This window comes from Mixophyes fleayi, chromosome 1, assembly GCF_038048845.1.
Source record: "Mixophyes fleayi isolate aMixFle1 chromosome 1, aMixFle1.hap1, whole genome shotgun sequence".
In the NCBI taxonomy this organism is placed as follows: domain Eukaryota; kingdom Metazoa; phylum Chordata; class Amphibia; order Anura; family Limnodynastidae; genus Mixophyes; species Mixophyes fleayi.
In genome coordinates, this window is record NC_134402.1 from 207,785,155 (window position 1) to 207,806,941 (window position 21,787).

General features: G+C 43.4%; 1 protein-coding gene across 1 annotated transcript in view; it reads left to right on the forward strand.

Moving 5' to 3' along the window:
• Positions 1-21,787, forward strand: part of LOC142148988 (semaphorin-6B-like) — a 527,730-nt gene that overhangs the window by 91,832 nt on the left and 414,111 nt on the right. The window contains exon 5 of the mRNA XM_075204826.1: positions 18,256-18,318. Coding sequence (XP_075060927.1) covers positions 18,256-18,318 — 63 coding nt within the window. The remainder of the gene's footprint in view (positions 1-18,255; positions 18,319-21,787) is intronic.

Here is a 21,787-nt window from a genome sequence, read left to right on the forward strand (position 1 = left end):
GGAGATACCAAGTCCACCGCTGAGGCGGAGGGGGGAACTTGGATCTCACAGCCACAAAGTGAAAGAGCAAACAGTGCAGGGAGAGAGCAGAAAGGCTCCAACAAAACAACTTGGTGTTCCCCGGAGCGGGAATTTTTTGCACCTAAAAGACGGATGCATAGTTTACTGCTCACTTTACAGAAGACAGGGACATCGGCTATTAAATTACAGCAGTTAGCTCTTTCCCTCTTCATTCTCATACAGGCATTGGGTCCCCAGCAGCTAAGTACTCAACTGGGGAATAACTAGTTAATGAGGTTACTTGTTGTAATAGAGAGAAAACTGTCTATATATATATATATATATATATATATATATATATATATATATATATATATATATATATATATATATATATATATAACTACAGTTTAGAGTTTTATTATAGAAGGCTATAAACTTAATGGAGGCATTATTTTACATGAGTGTTCACTTAAATTATTCTGAGACATTAATTTTATTATCTAGATATTAATTTCCATACAGTTTTGAGGCATTAGCCAGGGTCAAAACAAAAGTGATTATATTATCTATTATCTCTGTGGTTTGATTGTTTATGGTCTGTCTGTTTTACTTTTAAATAACACATCATTTTTACTTGACATATACAAGTACTATTACACATGTACTATATGGTCAAAGGTATTTGGCCACACCGGTTAATATTGAATTGAGGTGTTTCAATCAGACCCTTTGCCAGAGGTGTATAAAATCAAGCACCTAGCCATGCAGTCTCCATTTGCAAACATTTGTGATACAAAATAAATCGTTCTGAAGAGCTCAGGGACTTCAAGCATGGTACTGTGATAGCATGCCACATTTGCAAGAAGACTGTTTGTGAGATTTCATCCCTGCTGGATATTCCACGATCAGCTGTAAGTAATATTATTAGAAAGTGGAAGCATTTAGGAACAACAGCAACAAAGTGTAAGACCACGTAAAATCACAGAGCGGGATCAACGCATGGTGCGTAAAAGTCACCAACGCTCTGCTGATTCCATAGCTGAAGAGTTCCGAATGTCCACTGGCATTAATGCCAGTACAAAACGACGGGAGCTTAATGGAATGGGTTTCTATGGCCAAGCAGTTGCATGAAAGCCTTACATCACCAAGACCAATGCCAAGCGTCAGATGGAGTAGTGTAAAGCACACCTTCACTGGACTGTGGAGCAGTGGAAATGTGTTCTGTGGAATGACGAATCACGCTTCTCTGTTTGGCATTCAAATGGGCGAGTTTGTCGAATGTCGGGACAACGTTACCTGCCTGACTGCATTATACCAACTGTGAAGTTTGGTGGAAGAGGGATAATGGTATGGGGCTGTTTTTCAGGATTTGGGCTAGGTCTTATTCCTATTTCAGCAAAGAAAATTAACAATGGAGCTCTCCGGAATGTCACAGGAGACTTTGAAGAACACTGCTACCCCTTCTCTTTCTTTTCTACCTATGATGCTGCCCAACTGCCAAGAACTGTGCTAACCCTTCTGTGTCCCTCTGTGAAATGGCGCTGGATTGCCATGGAGGGTGGTACTTATAGAATCCAAAACTCGCAAGATCCGACAACGTAACAATGACATTTTTGTCTCGTCTTCAAATCCGAGGGCGAGGGAAAGTACCAAGCCGGCTCGACTCGGTACTCGGATCTGCTAAGTTCGGTTCTCGGGGAACCAAGCCTGAGCATCTCTAATAAGAATGTATGTGGAGAGGACATCCGTTATGCGGAAGACTGATTCCCTTTTCTTGTATGATGCTCACAAGAGGAGCTGGCTGGCTACAAAACAAACTACTGCTAGGTGGATAATGTTTTCCTGTACTTGATCATGTTTCCGCACATTCCATTCCTTCCATGGAGGACCTTTTGTTCAGCGCGTAACGGAGCATCGGCAGATCAGCTCTGCCTGGTGCCAACCAGGTTCTCGGTCCACACTTTACCCAGTTTTACCATTTTCATGTTTTTGTGTCTTCTGTCGCAAGTTTTGGCCGCAAAGTTTTGCAGGCTGGATTGACAGAGCTTTCCCTCCTTCAAGGGGATACTTTAGAACATCCCCATGTTAGCAGTGTTCCCCAGATTGGATGAAAGAGAAAAGAGGATTTTTGTACTTATGTTTAATCCTTTTCTTTGATTCCATCTGGCGGACACTGCGTTCCCACCCTTCGTTTTTCTGTTGTTTTTGTTGGTTGCATGCTATTCTGTTTCCCTTTCTTGGAGGTTTTCAATTACACTAATGAGCTGCAGTGGTTACAGAGGGGATGAGTTTCTGTCATCAGTTACATTAATAGTTTCAATATTTAAGTGCCAACTCCATGTACCCTCATACAACCCCATGGTAGCAGTGTCCTCCAGATGAAATCATAGAAAAGGATTTAACGTAAGTACAAAAATCCTATTTTTCTTGTGGAATATAGTTGATAGTACAAAATTGCTTCTTGTCTTTTACCCAGAAAATAAGTGTCTGCTGCCTAAGAGAGAACGATTTATCTGAAGTTTTGTAAGTTGAAATAAAAAAATATTTTTTTAGCAATCAAAATGAATTCATGTTCAAACAGCGTTTTTATTTTTTAAATTATGTGAGCCTTTTTTTTTTTCTGTACACAAACAACAATGGAGCACCAGGGATTTTATGTGTTCTTCTACCTATAGTAACCCTTTTCATTTTAAGTTCTCCAGTACTTTCCTGTCTTAAGTGAAGGCCCTTGACCTGCACAATTTAATCAAGGACATTTAAGGGTCCCAGATTGCTGTGCAGAAAGGTAAGACAATGTATTCAAGAGTTTAGGAGGGACAAGGAACCTCTAAAAGTGTATATTAAAAATAAAATATATTGTCTGGGAGAAGGCATCATCCAAAATATGAAAAATGAGAAGGTGATATCAAGGGTTTAGAGGTAAATTGGAATAATAGCAGCACAATATTAACTACAGTGATGGCTGCAGGCTAGGTAGTGGTAATTTGCAACCTTTTCATGGCCTGCAGTTTGGTATCTGCCGCAACAAGACTAAAATTATGTGGGTCAACACCACTCTGGAGCTCAGTGGAGAAGCTGTGTGTCCTGCACAGGGCATGCCATCTGAGAGAGAGAGGAACAGTTAGACACGGACACGAGGTATGTCCTAGGAAAACTGCATAATGCTGTTCAAGAGCTCAGGAGAGTTGTGCGTTTCAGAGAAAAAGAGAAGTTACAGGCCCAGACATGGAAACAGGTAGATTGTTTGTTGTGCAACAGTTGGATTGTGTCAGACAGGCGCTTGTGAGTGTTTTGGATTAGAGTAGCAAGACTGCTATAGAGCCTAGTTGGAGACGAATAAGTCCTGGATAAGTGGAACCAACCTGAGGGAATACAGTTACTGGCCAAGGGGTTTCAGCATTGCAAGTACTGTGGATCTTGTTTATACTTTTTAGTAAAAGAGCTGCTTCTTGTGGATACTTAGTATCTGAGGTGATGTTGCACCATAGTTATGTCATACTTGCCAACTCTCCCAGAATGTCCGGGAGATTCCCGCATTTTGCGAGAGTCTCCCGGACGAGTTTGGCAATCTCCCGGAACTGCCCACTTCACTAGGAAGTGCCCTACTTCCTAGTGAAATGGGCAGAATTAGCTCCCAAACGCTGCGATTCCCGGTGAATTGCGGCATTTAACCACGCCCCCGCTGTCAAATGACGCGTTTTGCGTCATGACGTCACGGGGGCGGGTCCAAAATTACGAGGATTTTTGGAGCACCGCCCCCGTCACTCCCACCTCCCATGACAGAGACTCGAAAACCAACTATTCAAAGTTGGTAAGTATGAGTTATGTATAGCTATAATGGACAACTTGCAATACGTACATTGCCAGGTGTGAAAAGTAAATACACTGCAAACGGACTATGAAATCCTGCTCTGTAGAATTCTTGATGGACTGTATTTGCATGAACTGCCTGCTTGTGTCACAAGTTGAAATGTACAGTCAATTGATCTGTAGTTGCTTTCTTGTTTTGTCTTGCATTTCAAGTTAAAGCACAGATATCACAATTCTGAAGTGAGCCCTTTTTCCTACTTGTGCCCTTTGGTGAGTATGTTTTTCCCTTGACGTTCCATGCTTAGACACAATTGTTTTTGAAACATTAACCAGTTGAGCTGTCTTGGTCACTAAAGTTTGTGACAAATATGTCCCAGCAATCACCCCTTTTTTCAAAGCCACTGAGGTCTCATCCTACAGTCATACTTGCAATAAGCAACCAGGGCAGTCCAGCATGATGCAAACCATGCTGGGTTGTTATTTGCTTAATTAACATATTAGCCACACATCTGTGTAAAACATTGCTTTCAATATGCTGGAGGAATTTCCATTATTTTGTCCACTATCTCTAGTCACCTTGTATCTTGTTGCTGTTCTTTACTAAACATAAACTCTACCAATTCCTGCAAGAAAAATCCCTCAACATTCAGGGATCCAGAAAAGCAGCAACTGAGATACAGACGTCAACAGCCGCAGGTAGAGACAGCTACAAAAACAGGTAGGAAAGAGCAGGACAGTCTGTCAACTGAATTTGGTGGCGCAGTCCAGAATTTGGGTGACTGCCCTGCTTAGTCAGGATTTGGTCTGACTACAAGGACAATAAGAAATATGTCCAGCTTCACACTGTACTGCTCTGCTTGTGAAGGGAGAACAGCGTGCACCTAACAGTAGAGCACACAGTATTGTGCCTGTATTTGTCTAAAATGATAGCCGGATCTGACCATAGGGGCACCAATGTCCTAAGTGCCCCAGCCCCACAAGAGCTATAATCCAGCTCTGTATTTACCTAGTTTGTCTAGCACTGTGATTAGTTAAGGACGTTTGGGTATGCGCCCGTTGTCCTTTTTATTTCTTTATTTTAGTTACACAGGGGACTGTATCTTTGCATCTGCAGACATTTCAAATACATACAGTACATAAGTGCACTCTGAGCAATGTAATAAAAGGCTTCACACAACAAGTGACACATAAAAAAACAAAATCTCTGTCACCTTAATATCATTATTAATTGAAATAAGATTACGTCGAGTAGTATTTTAGGAGAAAAGGGAAAACTTGTGTTTGTGGAGGCTGCTCCCAGGTGTAGAGAGAGGACATGGACTGTGATGTTGCTGGGAGGACTATTGAGGTACACTGGTACATAAGATGTTTCAAGAGTTGTAAATGAGGCCCAAAGCCTCGTGGCTTGATATGAACTTATGTAGTAAACTTGATACTTTTCAGTTTATTGGACTTATTTAGAATTACAATTAAATTCAATGTTTTTACTCCTTTTTACATATGTATCTTGATTATTAAAACTATTAAAAAGATAGTTAAAAATATATACATTATTTTAATTATACTGCATATGGACAACACACATGTTAAAACGCTTTGGTGCAAAACTTGCCTAATAGCCTTTCACACCAGCATATCTACCAAACTCCTATTTCAGTGGCTGACTTTTTTAAGTTCTTTTTCAGTTTTCTATTTTTTTAGTACTCCTTTTTTTTTTATTATTGCGCTTTATTTATTGATGTCTTATAGGTAGAAGAATAAGGTGAGTCTTATAACAGCTTCTTCTATTTTACAGCTACTGAATTCTACACAGGGGAATTTAATTAAGTGCAAGGTCCCTTAGGAGCCTTGTTCGATGTGCAGCTGTGCTCCATATCGGTTGTTAGGGTAGAGAAATCTCTGCTCATTTTTGCTCACTCCTCTGCAAGCAAAAATTAATGGAGATTTTAGTCTGAACATCACCACTGTGTGAGGCTTCTGTGGGACCTCATGCTGAATTGATTTCCCCCCTAAGAGACTTCAGTTGCTGCTACAAAAAGTCCCTAAGGCAGCGGTTTTCAAAGTGTGCGCCACGGCTCCCAGCAATACTGTGGCGCTGTCACAGGGGTGCCACGGCCAGGGAGAAAATAAAAAACTTACCAATCCGGTGGTGCCCGGATCCCAGCATCCTCCTCCCTCCTCCCTCCTCCCTCCTCACTTCTCATTGAATCTCGGGCATGACGTCATCACATCCAACATATTCAGTGAGGAGCGGCAGAAGAGAGGAGCCGGAAAAAAGAAGAAAGAAGGCCAAGTATGGTAAGTACAGGAACGGAGGGGAAATGGTGATAGGAAACAGCAATGGATGGGCAAAAGAATGAAGGAGGGGGCAGTGTGAGGTTGAAGGGGCACATCCAGTGAGGTTGAAGGAGCACAGTGTGATTGTGAAGGGGCACAGTGTGATGATTTTGTACATATTGTTGTAACATATTTTATTTTGTTTGATCTTATTCCTCTTAATATAGCTGTAAATTATTCTTGGACAGAAATATAATTGAAAAAATTATATAAAAATATTTTTTTCCCTTGGATTTATGTGTATTATTTTTGCAAACAACTTACTAAGTATGTCTGTACGGACCGAAATACTTATCACGTTATTTTCACCCAACTACTTATAATAGGGGACTGCTCAGTAATTATTTTGGAGGGGTGCCTTGAAAAAATTATGGAGACTCTAAGGGTGTCGCGAACTGAAAAAGTTTGGGAACCACTGCCCTAAGGGCAAGCAAGGTTATCAAGCATGTATGCAGAGAGCTTGAGATATGATACAGGGAAAATTTAGCCAGAACTAAACTTCAACTGGCAGCACAGAACAGGCAAGCTCTAAATAAAAGTACGCTCCCCAAAAAAGGATAACTTGGGAGGAAAAAAAGGCATACAGTTTATTATGTCAGGCCCCATCTCCGCATTAACACTAGGTGCAGGAGACGGTCGCCTGCACCTTGCCGATTACCGCGCTCTGTTGCTTAGAACGGGATGCTCCCTTGTTTTTCCTGTAGGCTGCTTGTTCCGTTGCCAGGCAACGGGACGCTTTGTGCTCATCTGTCGGCAGTTAGCGCTAAGATTCCTTCACCCAATTAGGGTTCCTCTTGCTGCTTATATAGAAGCCTTTGGCACTTATAGGGTGCCAGATTATTGGTTCACTACCTTGCTCCAGCACTTACCTGTGGTTCCTGTACCCTGTATATCTCGATTCTGACTCGGCTTGGTTTCTCCTACTATACTCTATTGGTTACGTTCTGGTACCGCATTGCTCGTTTGGTTTGACTTCTGGCTCTGGATCCTCCCTGTGTACCGTATTGCTCTGGTTCTGACCCGGATTGTTCTACTACGCCTGACTACTCCTGTTACTATGCCGATGACTGTCTCGGAGAACTGCGACCTGGGTACCCCTTGCAGCAAAGCCTTGCGGTGGTCCCTCGTGAATACCAGGGGTATGTTAGACTCAGCGCCCCCCTCTTCCGTTGCGCCAATACCAGCTAGTAGCTACCTCAGCTACTGGGCCACTGTTACGAGCCGCGGCGGTGCCCAGCCGCCGCGACTCACTCACCTGCGTCCCGGCCGTCGCTATGGCGACCGGGACGTCACTTCCTCTCATGTCCCGGCTGTTGCCGGGGCAACGACTAGACGCTCCAGCGCTGCGTCCCGGCATTGAGAAGCCGGGCGCATGCGCTCTACGAAATTACTAACCTGCGGGTTAATGAAGTTAGGGGGCTGGTTCCTATCTGAGCCAGGCCCTGATTGGCTGTTTCAAGTATTTAAGGCAATGAGGTCTGCCACCTCATTGCCGGTTATAGCTCTGTGCTCCAGTCTGCTTACCTGCTTGTTCCAGTTCCTGTTCCTGTTCCTGTATCTACGTTTGACTTCCCGTGTATGACCCTTGGCTTCGTATTTGACTTCGCTTGTGTTTCCTGTGACCCTGATCCTTGGCTCGTTTACCCGGTCTGCTACTTTGCCTGTGACCTCTGACCTCAGCTTGTTCATCGTTACTGTTACCTGCTGCCGACCTTCTGACCTCTGCGTGGACCTGACTCTTCTTGCCTGGGTTCTCCCCAGCCAGTACACACTTCACGACCCTCTGTCAGTCTGCAGCCCAGTCTGTCCCCACCATCAGGGGCTCCAGTTAACACCTGACTGGCAGAGTAGACTCCGGGTTGTGTTGTGCCGGCTGGAAGAGTTCCTAACATTATAACCGGCCCACTCACGGAGACAAGATTAGGATGGATGCAAGTGGATCCACACCGTCTCCGGCACAAACCCTAGCAGGCCACGTTGAGTCCTTGTATCAGATGATGCAGGGATCGGCTGAGCGTATGTCCGTTCAAGAAGAAGCCACAAAAGCTTCACAACCAACTCAAGGTCCCATCTGTGAACCCAAAATGAACTTACCAGATCGGTTCTCCGGAAATAGAACCCTGTTTCGGAACTTCAGGGAGAGCTGCAAGCTCTATTTTCGGATGAGACCCCGCTCCTCCGGTTCAGAGCAGCAAAGAGTTGGGATTATTATTTCCCTTCTACAGGGTGACCCCCAGTCCTGGGCGTTTTCTTTGCCGCAGACCAGTCCGGCCATGCAGTCCGTAGACTCCTTCTTCGAGGCACTGGGTCTACTGTATGATGACCCGGATCGAGTGGCCTCTGCGGAAGCTCATCTACGGTCCTTGAAACAAGGCCGACGGTCGGCAGAAGAATACTGCGCTGAATTCCGTAGATGGTCACCTGATAGTGGATGGAACGACCCTGCCTTACGAAGTCAGTTCCGTCTCGGCCTATCTGAACAGATTAAAGATTCTTTGGTGCAATACCCGTCTCCTAGTTCTCTGGAGGATCTGATGCACCTCTCCATTAAAATTGACAGGAGGTATAAGGAGCGGAAAGCTGAAAAGGAAACATCATCACCTCCATCCGCCTTCGTTCCGGTTTCCCAGGATGGTGAGGAGCCTATGCAATTAGGAGCATATCGTCTCTCTTCTGAAGAGAGAGACAGGAGACGTTTGCAGGGTCTATGTCTATACTGTGGCATAAAAGGCCACTTCTCCCGTTCTTGCCCAAATAAGTCGGGAAAAGACCATGCCTAGGGAGTGAGGGGAAAGTTCACCTAGGTCTGCAAATTATCTCCCCGAAAAATGCTGTATTAATCCCTGCACAGCTCACCTTCCGGGCTCGCTCTGTGGACCTGTCGGCCTTCATTGATAGCGGAGCTGCAGGCAACTTCCTTGATATTGGGTTTGCCCGCTCTGCCGGAATTCCGATGGTAAAACTCAACTCTGCCATTACTGTCTGTGGCTTAGACGGAGGTCCGTTGCCTGGTGGCAAGATTTCCTGGGAGACCCCGCCACTACAGTTGAAGATCGGAGCTCTCCATTCTGAGTCAATCACCTTCTTCCTGATCGATTGTTCGTCGGTTCCTATGATCTTGGGCCACCCATGACTTTCCTGTCATAACCCTGTCATAGACTGGGTAAAAGGAGAGATTGTCAAGTGGAGTACTTATTGTACACAGTCTTGTTTGTCACTGTCTCTGCGTATGATTCAGCCTATTCCGGAGCGGCTTCCCTCACAGTATCATGAATTCTGGGACGTGTTCTCCAAGAAGGCTGCTGATACCTTACCGCCACATCGTGACTTTGACTGTGCCATTGAACTTATTCCTGGTTCCAAGTTACCTAAGGGGCGTTTGTATTCCCTTTCTGCTCCAGAAACAAAATCCATGCAGGAGTATATCGACGAAAACCTGGAGAGAGGCTTCATCAGGCCATCTAAGTCTCCCGTAGGAGCAGGATGCTTCTTTGTATCAAAAAAAGACGGAGGCTTGAGACCTTGTATTGACTACCGGGGATTGAATCATATCACAGTCAAGAACACCTATCCCCTTCCGCTTATCTCGGTATTGTTTGATCAGCTAAGAGGGGCCACTGTCTTCACTAAAATCGACCTTCGCGGAGCATATAATCTCATCCGTATCAAAGAAGGAGATGAGTGGAAGACGGCATTCAATTCGCACTCTGGCCACTACGAGTATCTGGTCATGCCGTTTGGCCTTAGTAATGCACCTGCAGTGTTCCAGGACTTGATCAATGAAGTTCTTCGGGAATTCCTTGGTTGTTTCGTGGTCGTCTATTTAGATGATATCCTCATCTATTCCAGATCTTTTCCCGTCAAACAAGTTCTACAGAAATTACGAGAGAACCACCTGTACGCTAAGCTGGAAAAGTGTGAGTTCGAGGTACAGAGAGTATCCTTTTTAGGCTATGTAATCTCTTCTGAGGGATTCTCCATGGACCCAGCTAAGGTCCAGGCTATTCTGGATTGGGTGCAACCCAACAATCTTAAGGCGGTGCAGAGGTTCCTGGGCTTCTCCAATTATTATAGGAGATTAATTCACAACTTTGCCGACATTGTGGCTCCCATTGTCGCTCTGACCCGTAAAGGAATGGATCCAACTAATTGGTCGTCCCAAGCAGTAGCCTCATTCGAAAGCCTGAAAAAGGCCTTTGTCTCCGCTCAGGTCCTCAGACATCCGGATCCAGCTAGGACATTTATTCTTGAGGTCGACGCCTCTGACATCGGTGCCGGTGCCATCCTATCACAGAAGGATCCTCATACTAATCGTCTGCACCCATGTGCTTATTTCTCCCGTCAGTTCTCTTCAGCGGAGGCCAACTATGATGTCGGTAATAGAGAACTATTGGCAATCAAATGGGCCTTCGAGGAGTGGCGGCATTGGTTGGAGGGTGCTTCACATCAGATCTCTGTCATTACCGATCACAAGAATTTACAATATATACAGTCAGCCAAACGTTTAAATCCCAGACAGGCCCGGTGGGCGTTATTCTTTACCCGGTTTAACTTCCTGATCACCTACCGACCAGGCTCCAAAAATGTCCGGGCAGATGCCCTTTCCAGAAGTTTCTCGGCACACCACATTCCAGTCACTATCCCAGAGCCGATTATTCCCCCTTCTGTAATCCATGCCGGGTTGACCCAAGATCTGAGTATCACACTTCAGAGATTCCAGAAATTAGCCCCTGATACTACTCCAGAGCGACGTCTTTGTTCCAGTCCATCTAAGGAAGGCGGTTATTGCAGAGGCGCATAACAGTAGGGTTGCAGGGCATCCTGGAATTTTCAAGACGTTAGAAATCCTTTCCCGTACAGTCTGGTGGCCATCTATGTCTGATGACGTCAGGAGTCATATCCTCTCATGTGAGGTTTGTGCCAGAAACAAAGTGTCACTCATCGGACTGTGAGTGCTTCTTCCCGGACATTTAGGAACCGTGGCCGTCCTCCATCCTGAGGGACTGCGCATGCGCAGCCCTTTCTATACCTTCAGTGTATGTTCCTTTAACTTAATTGGCAGATCAGGCAACACTCCCTATATTAAGCACCTGTGGTCAACACCACGTTGCCTGATCTTGGAGTCTCATTCCCCATGAGTCTCTGAAGGTGTTCCTGTGTTTCCTCGTTTATTCAGCCCTGCTGATTCCTGTGGTTTCCAAACCACTTCTACCTCTGTGGTTTCCAAACCACTTCTACTACTGTGGTTCCCATACCACATCTACCCTTCTGTGTATCATCGTGACTGTGAGCTGATTCCTATCCGCTGCCTCCGTGCACTACAGTCTTCTAACCACTTCAACTCTACCATGTATTATTGGGACTGTTAGCTGATTCCTATCCGCTGCCTCCGTGCACTACAGTCTTCCATCCACATCCACTCACCTGTTCATCATCGTGACTGTTAGCTGATTCCTATCCGCTGCCTCCGTGCACTACAGTCTTCAACCTGCAACTCGTCTGTGTTTCATTATCGTGACTGTTAGCTGATTCCTATCCGCTGCCTCCGTGCACTACAGTCTTCAACCTGCAACTCGTCTGTGTCTCATCATCGTGACTGTTAGCTGATTCCTATCCGCTGCCTCCGTGCACTACAGTCTTCAACCTGCAACTCGTCTGTGTTTCATCGGGACTGTTTGGCTGATTCCTATCCGCTGCCTCTGTGCGCTTCAGTCTTCAGTTCATGTCAACTCTCCCGTGTTTCCTCGAGACTGCTGCCACTATTGCTATCCGCTACTCTCCGTGATCAACAGTTCCAGTTCAACTCTGCTCTTCCGTGTCCCATCGTTACTGCACCTGCTGGTTGCTATTGGCTACCTCCGTGTGCCCGCAGAGACCTGCTGCTGCTACTCCTCAGCGCTACTCATCCATCTACTGCTGATCCGCTCTCCACGCTTTCCTGTGTTCCCGCTGGTCTCTACCCGCCTGTCAGCATTGGATTCGTGTCTCTCTACTTACCTCTCTGCTAGACCATCGCCATTCTCCAGGGCCCTGCAGGAGTCCAGTTCCACGCTCTACTGATTCCTGTATATTTGTTTCCCTGCTGGTCTACCTACCTGTGCGCTGCACCTACTAGACCACCGCTTCACCCATCCAGGGACTTTGCATCCTGCCGGCCTCCTGCCGTTCAGGTATCTCTGCACTCCTGTCTGACTGCCTGCTTCTGAACCACGGTATGCATACTTCTCATTGACTGTGCTGGTGTATTGCATACCTTGCTGGACTGTGTTGGTTCTCCTCTGGAGTTTGCTATCCGCTGAGTCTATTCCCATCATTGACTGTGTTATCTCGTGCTGGATTACTTCAAGAGACTTTCTATTATTGCAGTGCTGTTCAGTCATATATATATATATTGTGCATATTGCTGTGGATCGAGTTTAAGGTGCCCGTGTATATCTTGTGTTGCAGTCTCTCCCCGTGCACCTCCTCACATATATATTCAGTGGTACAACTTGCTAGAGGCAGACCACTGATCCCTGTTTCCAGTATCACCTGTTCCAGTATCCTCTCACATAGCAGTGGTACAACTTGCTAACGCAGACCACTGACTTCCCGGATACCTCCACTTGGATTTCGTTCCTTCACTCTGACAGCGGTACAACTTGCTATCCGCAGACCGCTGACCCTCATCACCTCCTCGTTTCTGTTGGACATTCCTCCTCACTATAGCAGTGGTACAACTTGCTACCGCAGACCACTGACTACCTTCACGTGTCCCTTGTCCATACAGTTCCTCGTGTATTATTACCTCCATATTGCCAGTGCTGCTAGTCATAGACTTTCCGAGCATCTCATCATCTGCTATTTCCTGTTCCATGATCACCCTGCTACCAGAGTACCATATTACCACCTATACCGCTCTGGTAAGCCTATCACCTGGTGATCTCTGGGTAAAGACTCCTAGTGCCCGTGACACAAAGTTCCTAGGATCCGCCCAATAGGCCAGTTAGTTCCTTTGGCACCACCGGCAAAACCATGGACCCACTTGTCCATGGACTTTATAGTGGATCTACCACCTTCTGCAGGACACAATACCATTTGGGTCGTGGTAGACCGGTTCAGTAAGATGTCCCATTTCGTTCCCTTACCCAGACTGCCTACAGCTCGGGATTTGGCCGTCTTATTCATTCAACATATTTTCCGGCTCCATGGACTCCCTACTGACATAGTTTCCGATCGGGGTTCCCAGTTCATAGCGCAATTCTGGAGATCTTTCTGTACCCTCCTCGGAATCAAGGTTAGTTTATCATCCGCATATCACCCTCAGTCCAATGGGCAGACCGAAAGAGTTAACCAGTCCTTGGAAAAAATTTTGCGATGCTACACGTCAGAGTTCCATGATAATTGGTCTTCCTTGTTACCCTGGGCAGAATTCGCCTGTAACAATTCCTGTCATTCATCTACTAAAACTTCTCAGTTTTTCTGCAATTATGGTTTTCACCCCAGATCTAACTCCCTGTATTCGCTTAACCCAGTTGGTATCCAGGAGATCCGTTCCACTGCAAGAGATCTCAGAGTTATCTGGAGGAAAGTACAGGCATCTCTGAAACAGGCTTCAGTTATCGCAAAAAAAAATTCGGATCGCCACCGTACCATCTGCTCCTTCAAGGTGGGCCAGAGAGTGTGGCTGTCGACAAAAAACATTAAACTCAGACAGCCTTGCAAAAAGTTGGGTCCCAAGTTCATCGGCCCGTTCCTTATCATCAAGCAGGTTAATTCTGTTGCATTTAGGTTAAGAATTCCGGGCTCGTTGAGAATTCCCAACACATTTCACTGTTCTCTGTTGAAGCCGGTATTATATCCTACTCAAAACCAGTCTTCAAATTTGCCTGAGAGAAAATCAAACAGATCACCAAGATACGTTGTTCAGAAGATCTTGGATTCCAAAAAAGTGCAAGGTCAGGTGCACTTCCTAGTGCAGTGGAGGAATCGTGGGTTAGAAGAACGGTCTTGGATCCCACGGAGACAACTCGATGCTCCTAAACAGTTGTAGGAGTTCTTTAAAAAATTTCCAAGAAAACCTGGATGTCGGGGTCCTTCGACCCCTCCTCAAGGGGGGGGGGTACTGTTACGAGCCGCGGCGGTGCCCAGCCGCCGCGACTCACTCACCTGCGTCCCGGCCGTCGCTATGGCGACCGGGACGTCCCTTCCTCTCATGTCCCGGCTGTTGCCGGGGCAACGACTAGACGCTCCAGCGCTGCGTCCCGGCATTGAGAAGCCGGGCGCATGCGCTCTACGAAATTACTAACCTGCGGGTTAATGAAGTTAGGGGGCTGGTTCCTATCTGAGCCAGGCCCTGATTGGCTGTTTCAAGTATTTAAGGCAATGAGGTCTGCCACCTCATTGCCGGTTATAGCTCTGTGCTCCAGTCTGCTTACCTGCTTGTTCCAGTTCCTGTTCCTGTATCTACGTTTGACTTCCCGTGTATGACCCTTGGCTTCGTATTTGACTTCGCTTGTGTTTCCTGTGACCCTGATCCTTAGCTCGTTTACCCGGTCTGCTACTTTGCCTGTGACCTCTGACCTCAGCTTGTTCATCGTTACTGTTACCTGCTGCCGACCTTCTGACCTCTGCGTGGACCTGACTCTTCTTGCCTGGGTTCTCCCCAGCCGGTACACACTTCACGACCCTCTGTCAGTCTGCAGCCCAGTCTGTCCCCACCATCAGGGGCTCCAGTTAACACCTGACTGGCAGAGTAGACTCCGGGTTGTGTTGTGCCGGCTGGAGGGGTTCCTAACAGCCACCAGCATTTTTCCTTTAAAATGTTCCTAATAGGCTACTAAATCGAGTCTTGTCTTTGTTTTCAGGCTTTAAAATTCAAAAATTTACATTAAATTTGCCTGAAAACTAGAGTGAAAAATTTGTGAATTGAAATTCAAGCAAGACGAATAGGTTTAAACATGCTCAAGCATATTAACTGATGCAACAGTGAATGAGTATACAATTTTCCCACAGAAGGAGTGTGTGTTTGGGAAAGTATATTGCCATGTCTTCTTGCTCAGCTGTTGGAGATCTGTAATAATAGAAAACCTAAGCCTTAAAATATTACTAGAAGTTTAAATCTAATAGTCTACACCAATAGATTCCCAACTACCCCCTCACTTATAAACCATCAACTTAAAAATGATACCAATGCTAAAATTCTTTTAATACTGCTTGAAAACCCCAGTTCTTTACCACTCACTGACTAAAATTGCAATGTACATATTTGCCTCTTCTATTGACTTAAATTGGTTTATCTTTGATGCAAGCCCATAATTGAGGTCTTTTAGGTTATTGGGCCCTTAAATATGAATAAAAACCTGGCTATGAAAATGTATTTGCCTCACACCAATTCAAAAATATAAACTGGAGGTTTAACTATATCACATACTTGCCAACTCTCCCGGAATGTCTAGGAGACTCCCGCATTTTGAGAGAGTCTCCCGGACTCCCGGGCGAGTGTGGCAAAATCCCGAATCTGTCCACTTCCTAGTGAAGTGGGCAGAATTAGGTCACAAACGCCGCGATTCCTGGTGAATCGCGGTGTTTGGCCCCGCCCCCCGCTGTCAAATGACGCATTTTGCGTCATGCCATCACGGGGGCGGGTCCAAAATTACGCTGATTTTGGAGGCCCGCCCCCCCATGACGCCCACCTCCCTCGCAGGCTCCCGGATACCAACATTGTAAAGTTGGTAAGTATGCTATATCATAGTGACAGAAACCAGTGGCAAATAGACCAATATCGAAGACAATGACTTGAGAGAGAATCTGAGAATGATGAGGTGAATTGAGCCTGTGGTGAAAGCAACACATAACTATTAATTTAGTTATATGGGAGATGTGCTACTGCCTGTGTCTCTACACACTGAACTCTTCACTACAACTATAGAACTCTAGGAGAGATCTAGTACTAGTACTCAATAAAAGCAAAACACTCCCTCTTTAACACTATAACCAATTCACAGCAAACAAGCACTTATTATGATGTCTGTTTATGTCATGAATTAACAGTGATATATCGCATGCACAGCCCACTTTCATACAGATATTAACAAACACCAAATATGCCTATCTAATGTAATTTTCTGTTACTTTGTTATAAATTAGTTTGCATTATTACTATCCTGTCTGTACTTCTGGAATTTTTTTATTCTTATGTCACTCTCTGCATCTATCTGCATGCTATATGTCAGCTTTATTTTAGTTTTGCTTTTGGTCATATATGCTACACTGTACTGATAAATATATGTAGCGAGGAAGTCATTGGCATGAAGTTAATACATATTTTGATCAGTGATATGTTCCATGAATGTTGTGTATTGCATTTTTCTGTGAATATTCTACTGGATATGCACGCAATGGTGAATTTCACTAATTCTGAAGTCATTAATATTCATTTGTGTTTTGCTAATAGCAAAAACTCATTTGCATTATCCCAATTTTGATTTTTATAATTACAGGCCCACTAAACCTAACATGCACGTTGCTTACATCAACTATTTAGTAATAGTGTGCACATATGTGGGAAAGATACCTGAAATAAGGTTTTCTTTGTAGGGAAATACATTTGTCGTATGCGTGGCTTTTTTTAATAGAAATTCTATGAAGGTTTTGCAGCCAGTACACCTTAGTTTAAAATGACTCGTACCATAGGGCACAACTTTGTGTGGTAGAAAACAAAGTTCCATTATATACAATGTATGCTATGTCTATCATAATATGATGCCTTTCAACTAATATATATATATATATATATATATATATAATATATTTTCCATATACCTTTTCAAACATTATCGCAAGAAGTGCATTTGAGTATGCTCAGATTACCTTTATTGTTATAACCCTTTATCTGCTCATCCAGATGACCAGACCTGAAGTGGACAGGGAAGAACAACTTGCAGTCAATCAATTTATCAGTTAGTCCACAGCTCACTTTGGAGATGAGTGTGCTGGTCTTGTGAGTGTCCTGTAGGCAAGTTTGATTATGTTAGTGGGGGCAGCGCTGCCCGTGGAGGCTCAGGGCCTGATTTAGAGACAGAGGAGGCAAGTTTAAGTCCTTATGATCAGTGCAAATTGCACTTTTGGCCAAAGATCCGTCTCAGTTTGCATTTTGACGGAAACAGATCTCCCCGTTGCACCTGCGCTTAGAGAGGTGGAACGAGGAAGGTAGTGGGCGAGCCTAGCAATGTGAAGGCTCTTTACATGCTATTCTGAGATGCAGATATGTGTCTAAGAGACGTATCTTTTGCCGGGTGCTTTCATCTGGTGCAAGAGAACTTGATGTATTAAACATGGAAGTAAAAAAAAAAAAAAAAATTAAAAAAAGGTGTGCACCCCCTCCCAAACAGCATAGCCAACCCATGTGCTGTTTGGGGTGGAAAGCACAATTATTTTTATTTATTTTATTTTTTTTTTCAATAATCTGCTTTACAGGGCTGCTGTGCATGATACACTTGCATGCCGGCACATAATGCAGATAAAGAAACGTGTTTGTGCAACTTAGAATACTGTGTAAATTGCACAGATCTATAAATTACGGGATGCAATTTACACTTACGATTTCAGTGTAAATTGCATCCGATTCTAAATCGGGCCCTCAGTGTCTTGATGTGAGGTGCTGAATGTCGTGGGAAACCAGAAAGACTGAGAGAAGTAACAGTAGCACAGGTTTGTTATATTCAGTTTAGCAGCCTTATACTGTCTACACACCTGGTAACTTCCTATAATTTTGATTTAGACAAAGATATCAGTATTACCTTACACAATCAACTTTTGAGTTGTATCCTTTATTAAGACATAGCTATGGGTAACAGCATAAAGTGCCCCATTGCAGATGCAAGACTTGCATTAGCTATATGCTCACCACAGCTCTAATCACTGTGTTGCCTAAGCACAGTAAATGAGATCACCTAAAGGGCATCCAAAATGCCATGGTGATTTAATGGTTTAATGACCTTTTTGTATCTTTGTTTTTCAGTGTCTCTCTCTCTGTCCCTTTTTATTCAGTAGTAATCTATTGTTTGTTTTACTTTCATGTTTTTTCTGACTTTCTAACTTCATTAGTGGATTTTTTTTACACAGAAATTCATCTGGAAATCAAACCATCAAGACATAAATGTGTGCCGAATGAAAGGAAAACAGGAGGTAGGAAGTCTACAAAATACTAGCACCTATATCTGTAGTGTCTCTTCACACTCCAACTATAGAATGTACAGACTGACACTCCACAGGGAATTATGTAGTATGGTATTTTGTATAGCATCCACTTTTGGTCTCTCAGTAATCCAGGTAAATTAGCAACAGTTTCCTGTGAATATGTAAAAAAATAGAGAGGGGGTAATAGGTAAACTCAAGAGTCAAGCACAGAACCAAACAGGAATATCAGAAACAAGATTGGCAAGCAGAATTTTGGTCACATAATAGGCTAATAAGGCAAGAAAAGGCACAAAAAGTACACACAATTACACATATGTGGAAAGAGATTATTAAATTATTTTATGATTAAGATCAGGCTTGTCAAAGAAAGAAGATGAATGATCGCTATCACCCAGTACCTCTCCTCAGCTCCATAGCCTTTTCACAAGACAGAACATTGTAATTTGAGCGTTGGATCTAATCAGTCAGTTCAACTGTGTCGTCAGTTTAACAGTTAATGAGCTCATTAGCTAGAAAGAATCAGAGACACTGCAAGTTCTGAGTGTACAATATTCTCTGTTTTATTGTTTACAAATTCATATTTTTATATCATTCTGATTATACAAAATCACCTACTTCAGCAAACTACTCCCAAATATGTCTTAACCACTCGTTGTGCATGTTTCTTTTACACAAACCTTGCTACAATCTCATAGGAATTCTTCTAAGGGGGGTTGGTGATTTATCTCCTGTCTGCCATTTCCAAGGTCAACTCCTTGCAAACAACAAAAGGAGGATGACATTCTATATTAGTAACTAGACTGTTAAGGAAATATAAACTGTGGCAATTGGAATAAATATTTGTACGCATCTTAAAATACCATTGGTATTTACTTAGATTTGCCTGCCTTCAGTAACACTCTCCTACTTTACTCTTCATAATTGGCTCCCTGGCATAAATATATATTTCTTTCTAATAATCATTTGAATTGGTGGGGTAGGGTTAAAAATATGTGTCTTTGTCTCTATTGACATAGTTAGGTGTGACAGTCCAAGTTTTCAAGGGACTGTCCTGCTACCCTGACAGCCAGCACCTTTGTCTGCTAGGAATGTTAGGAGGTAGGACAATGGTGAATGAATGCTTTGCGCACCTGCCAATATTGTGAATGGCAATTCTAAAGTCTTTTAGTGCACCCAGGGCATGGTACATCCACAAGTGATGTGAAAATTATCTCAATGTTGCATGATTACACACCCTTTTGTGTGTGGGGTGTGTACAGGTTGTCATGATTTAGACTGGGACAATATTAGGAGGTACGCAAGTAACAGAAAGGCTGCACGTTTGAATTCAAACAAACCACAGTTTGTGCTTTATTGGTAAAAAAAAAGTCTCCAGGTTGCTTATAGTACAAAAACCAAATTAACCCCTAAATGGCACCAATGCAATTATGTCATAGAACAATGAGCATATACAGAGGGTCAAGCTGCTGCAAATGCACAGGTGGCTGCACCCACCTGAAAACACAAAACAAGGAAAGCAGCGCTACAGACCTAACTGTCACAATTAAAAAATATGGTCTGGGTCACGAATAATAAAATATACTTTTATTCTGTAAAAACATAAATATGACCTATACTGCTACAATGACAATGTATATAATTCTCAATATCCCACAGGTGATAAATCACAGTGCACTGTGATATGTTGTACTACAAAGAGCTCATATATTGTTAATTAGTAGAGCTACTATGTCAAAAAATGTATACGACAGCTGTCTCATTTATAGCTATATTGGTTATATACATGTGAGCATCTGAAGTAGTTGTATGAAAAAAGATAAATATACTGCCACAATTATCCATGCTAAATGATGGGCCATGGTTAAATGATCGATGATATCCAGATATCTAAATAAAGCTGTTACGGTTCTACAGTCCACAGATAGATGATATAAAGTCAGTTGTCCGGGGCTCACAGCTAAGTGTGAGACCGACCTAGTGTGCAGCTCTTGGTGAAGTTCGGGGTCTGGTTGGTATTAAACAATCAAGATGTATGAAAATGCTGTGTGTCAATCAGAAATACTCCCAGCTCAGAACATTAGCTGAATCAACAATATACAAAACCTCATACAACAATCTAACCAATATATCAATTTCTTAATAAAAGAATTGAAAGCTGAGGGTATAATGTAATATCCTATATCCTGCTTCATATTATGATTCATGTGGTCACGAATAATCAAGGATGTGTGATATAACCATTGATTGGTTGATTGAAGGTGAAACCCATATAAGGCTCTTAGGAGCTTCTAAAGGTTCTGAATATTTCCTCTGATGAAGTTACAACCTCTAATGAAACGCGTTAGGGGTACTATGATCTTACCAAGTTGTTTTTTTAATCCTACATCCTATCTGCTAAGTATCTCATTATATACTGATTTCAATACATAATACAAAGAGGTCACAACAAGCCAATAACAAAATAATGAATTACCTTTGTTTTCATGGATCTATATTCTTGTCCATGTGCAGTAGCTGTTTAAATGGTCAAATAGTTCATAACATTTAATAGTATGTTATAGGCTATTCCCAAAATAATCAATATGTATAATAACAATAATATATATATTAGAGATGAGCTGTTTGGATTCAGTGAAATCCGACCATATGATCCGATGTTGGGGATCAGAGTTGAACCGGAACACGACTCTGTTTTTGTGTGACAAATTTGGATCTGAAAATGAGACAAAATGTTATTTCCGGTAAAATGGTGGTTCTCGCGAGTTTTGGATCGATTCTATATATAGCTCCCACACACACACACACACACACACACACACACACACACACACACACACACACACACACACACACACACAATCTTGTGTGCTATTTTAGCATGTGGATAGGATGTAGGCTACAATTCTCTGCTAAGAAAATTGCTTGGAGATGGTTGAACAAGGTGAAAGAGTCTATATTGTAATAGCTGTGATTTTAGTGCAGTTTATTTAGAGATCAATCTGCTGACAGCAAGGAAATAAAGAGCCAGACAGAAGTGTCTGCCTCTGAAATCTACAGAGCCAGATAGTAGAATGTAAGTGTGGGGGGTGGGCTCTGACTGAAGTACTGTTATGTGCGTTTTATCGCTAACCAATAACGATTGTCGAACCTCGATTTGTGTTTCTAAAGCACAAAGATTTATTCGCAATAAGTAGAATAATATGCTCAAGCGAAGTAATAGTAAATACAGCCGTTACTTATCGCAGTCATTCAATCCTGAAGTCTGGGGACAAGATGTCTGCACTCTGGATCACAAGCTGCTGCTTATATACACAATCAAATACAGTAATACAATGAAGATGGTATAGCTTGCATCTATTGGTCCGGGTCTCAGGAATGTCCAAGGGGTCGTCACTCATTGGCTGGTTCATCCTAAGGAATCCAAAGGAGGGGGTCATCTCTGCAGGGGGTATGCTCT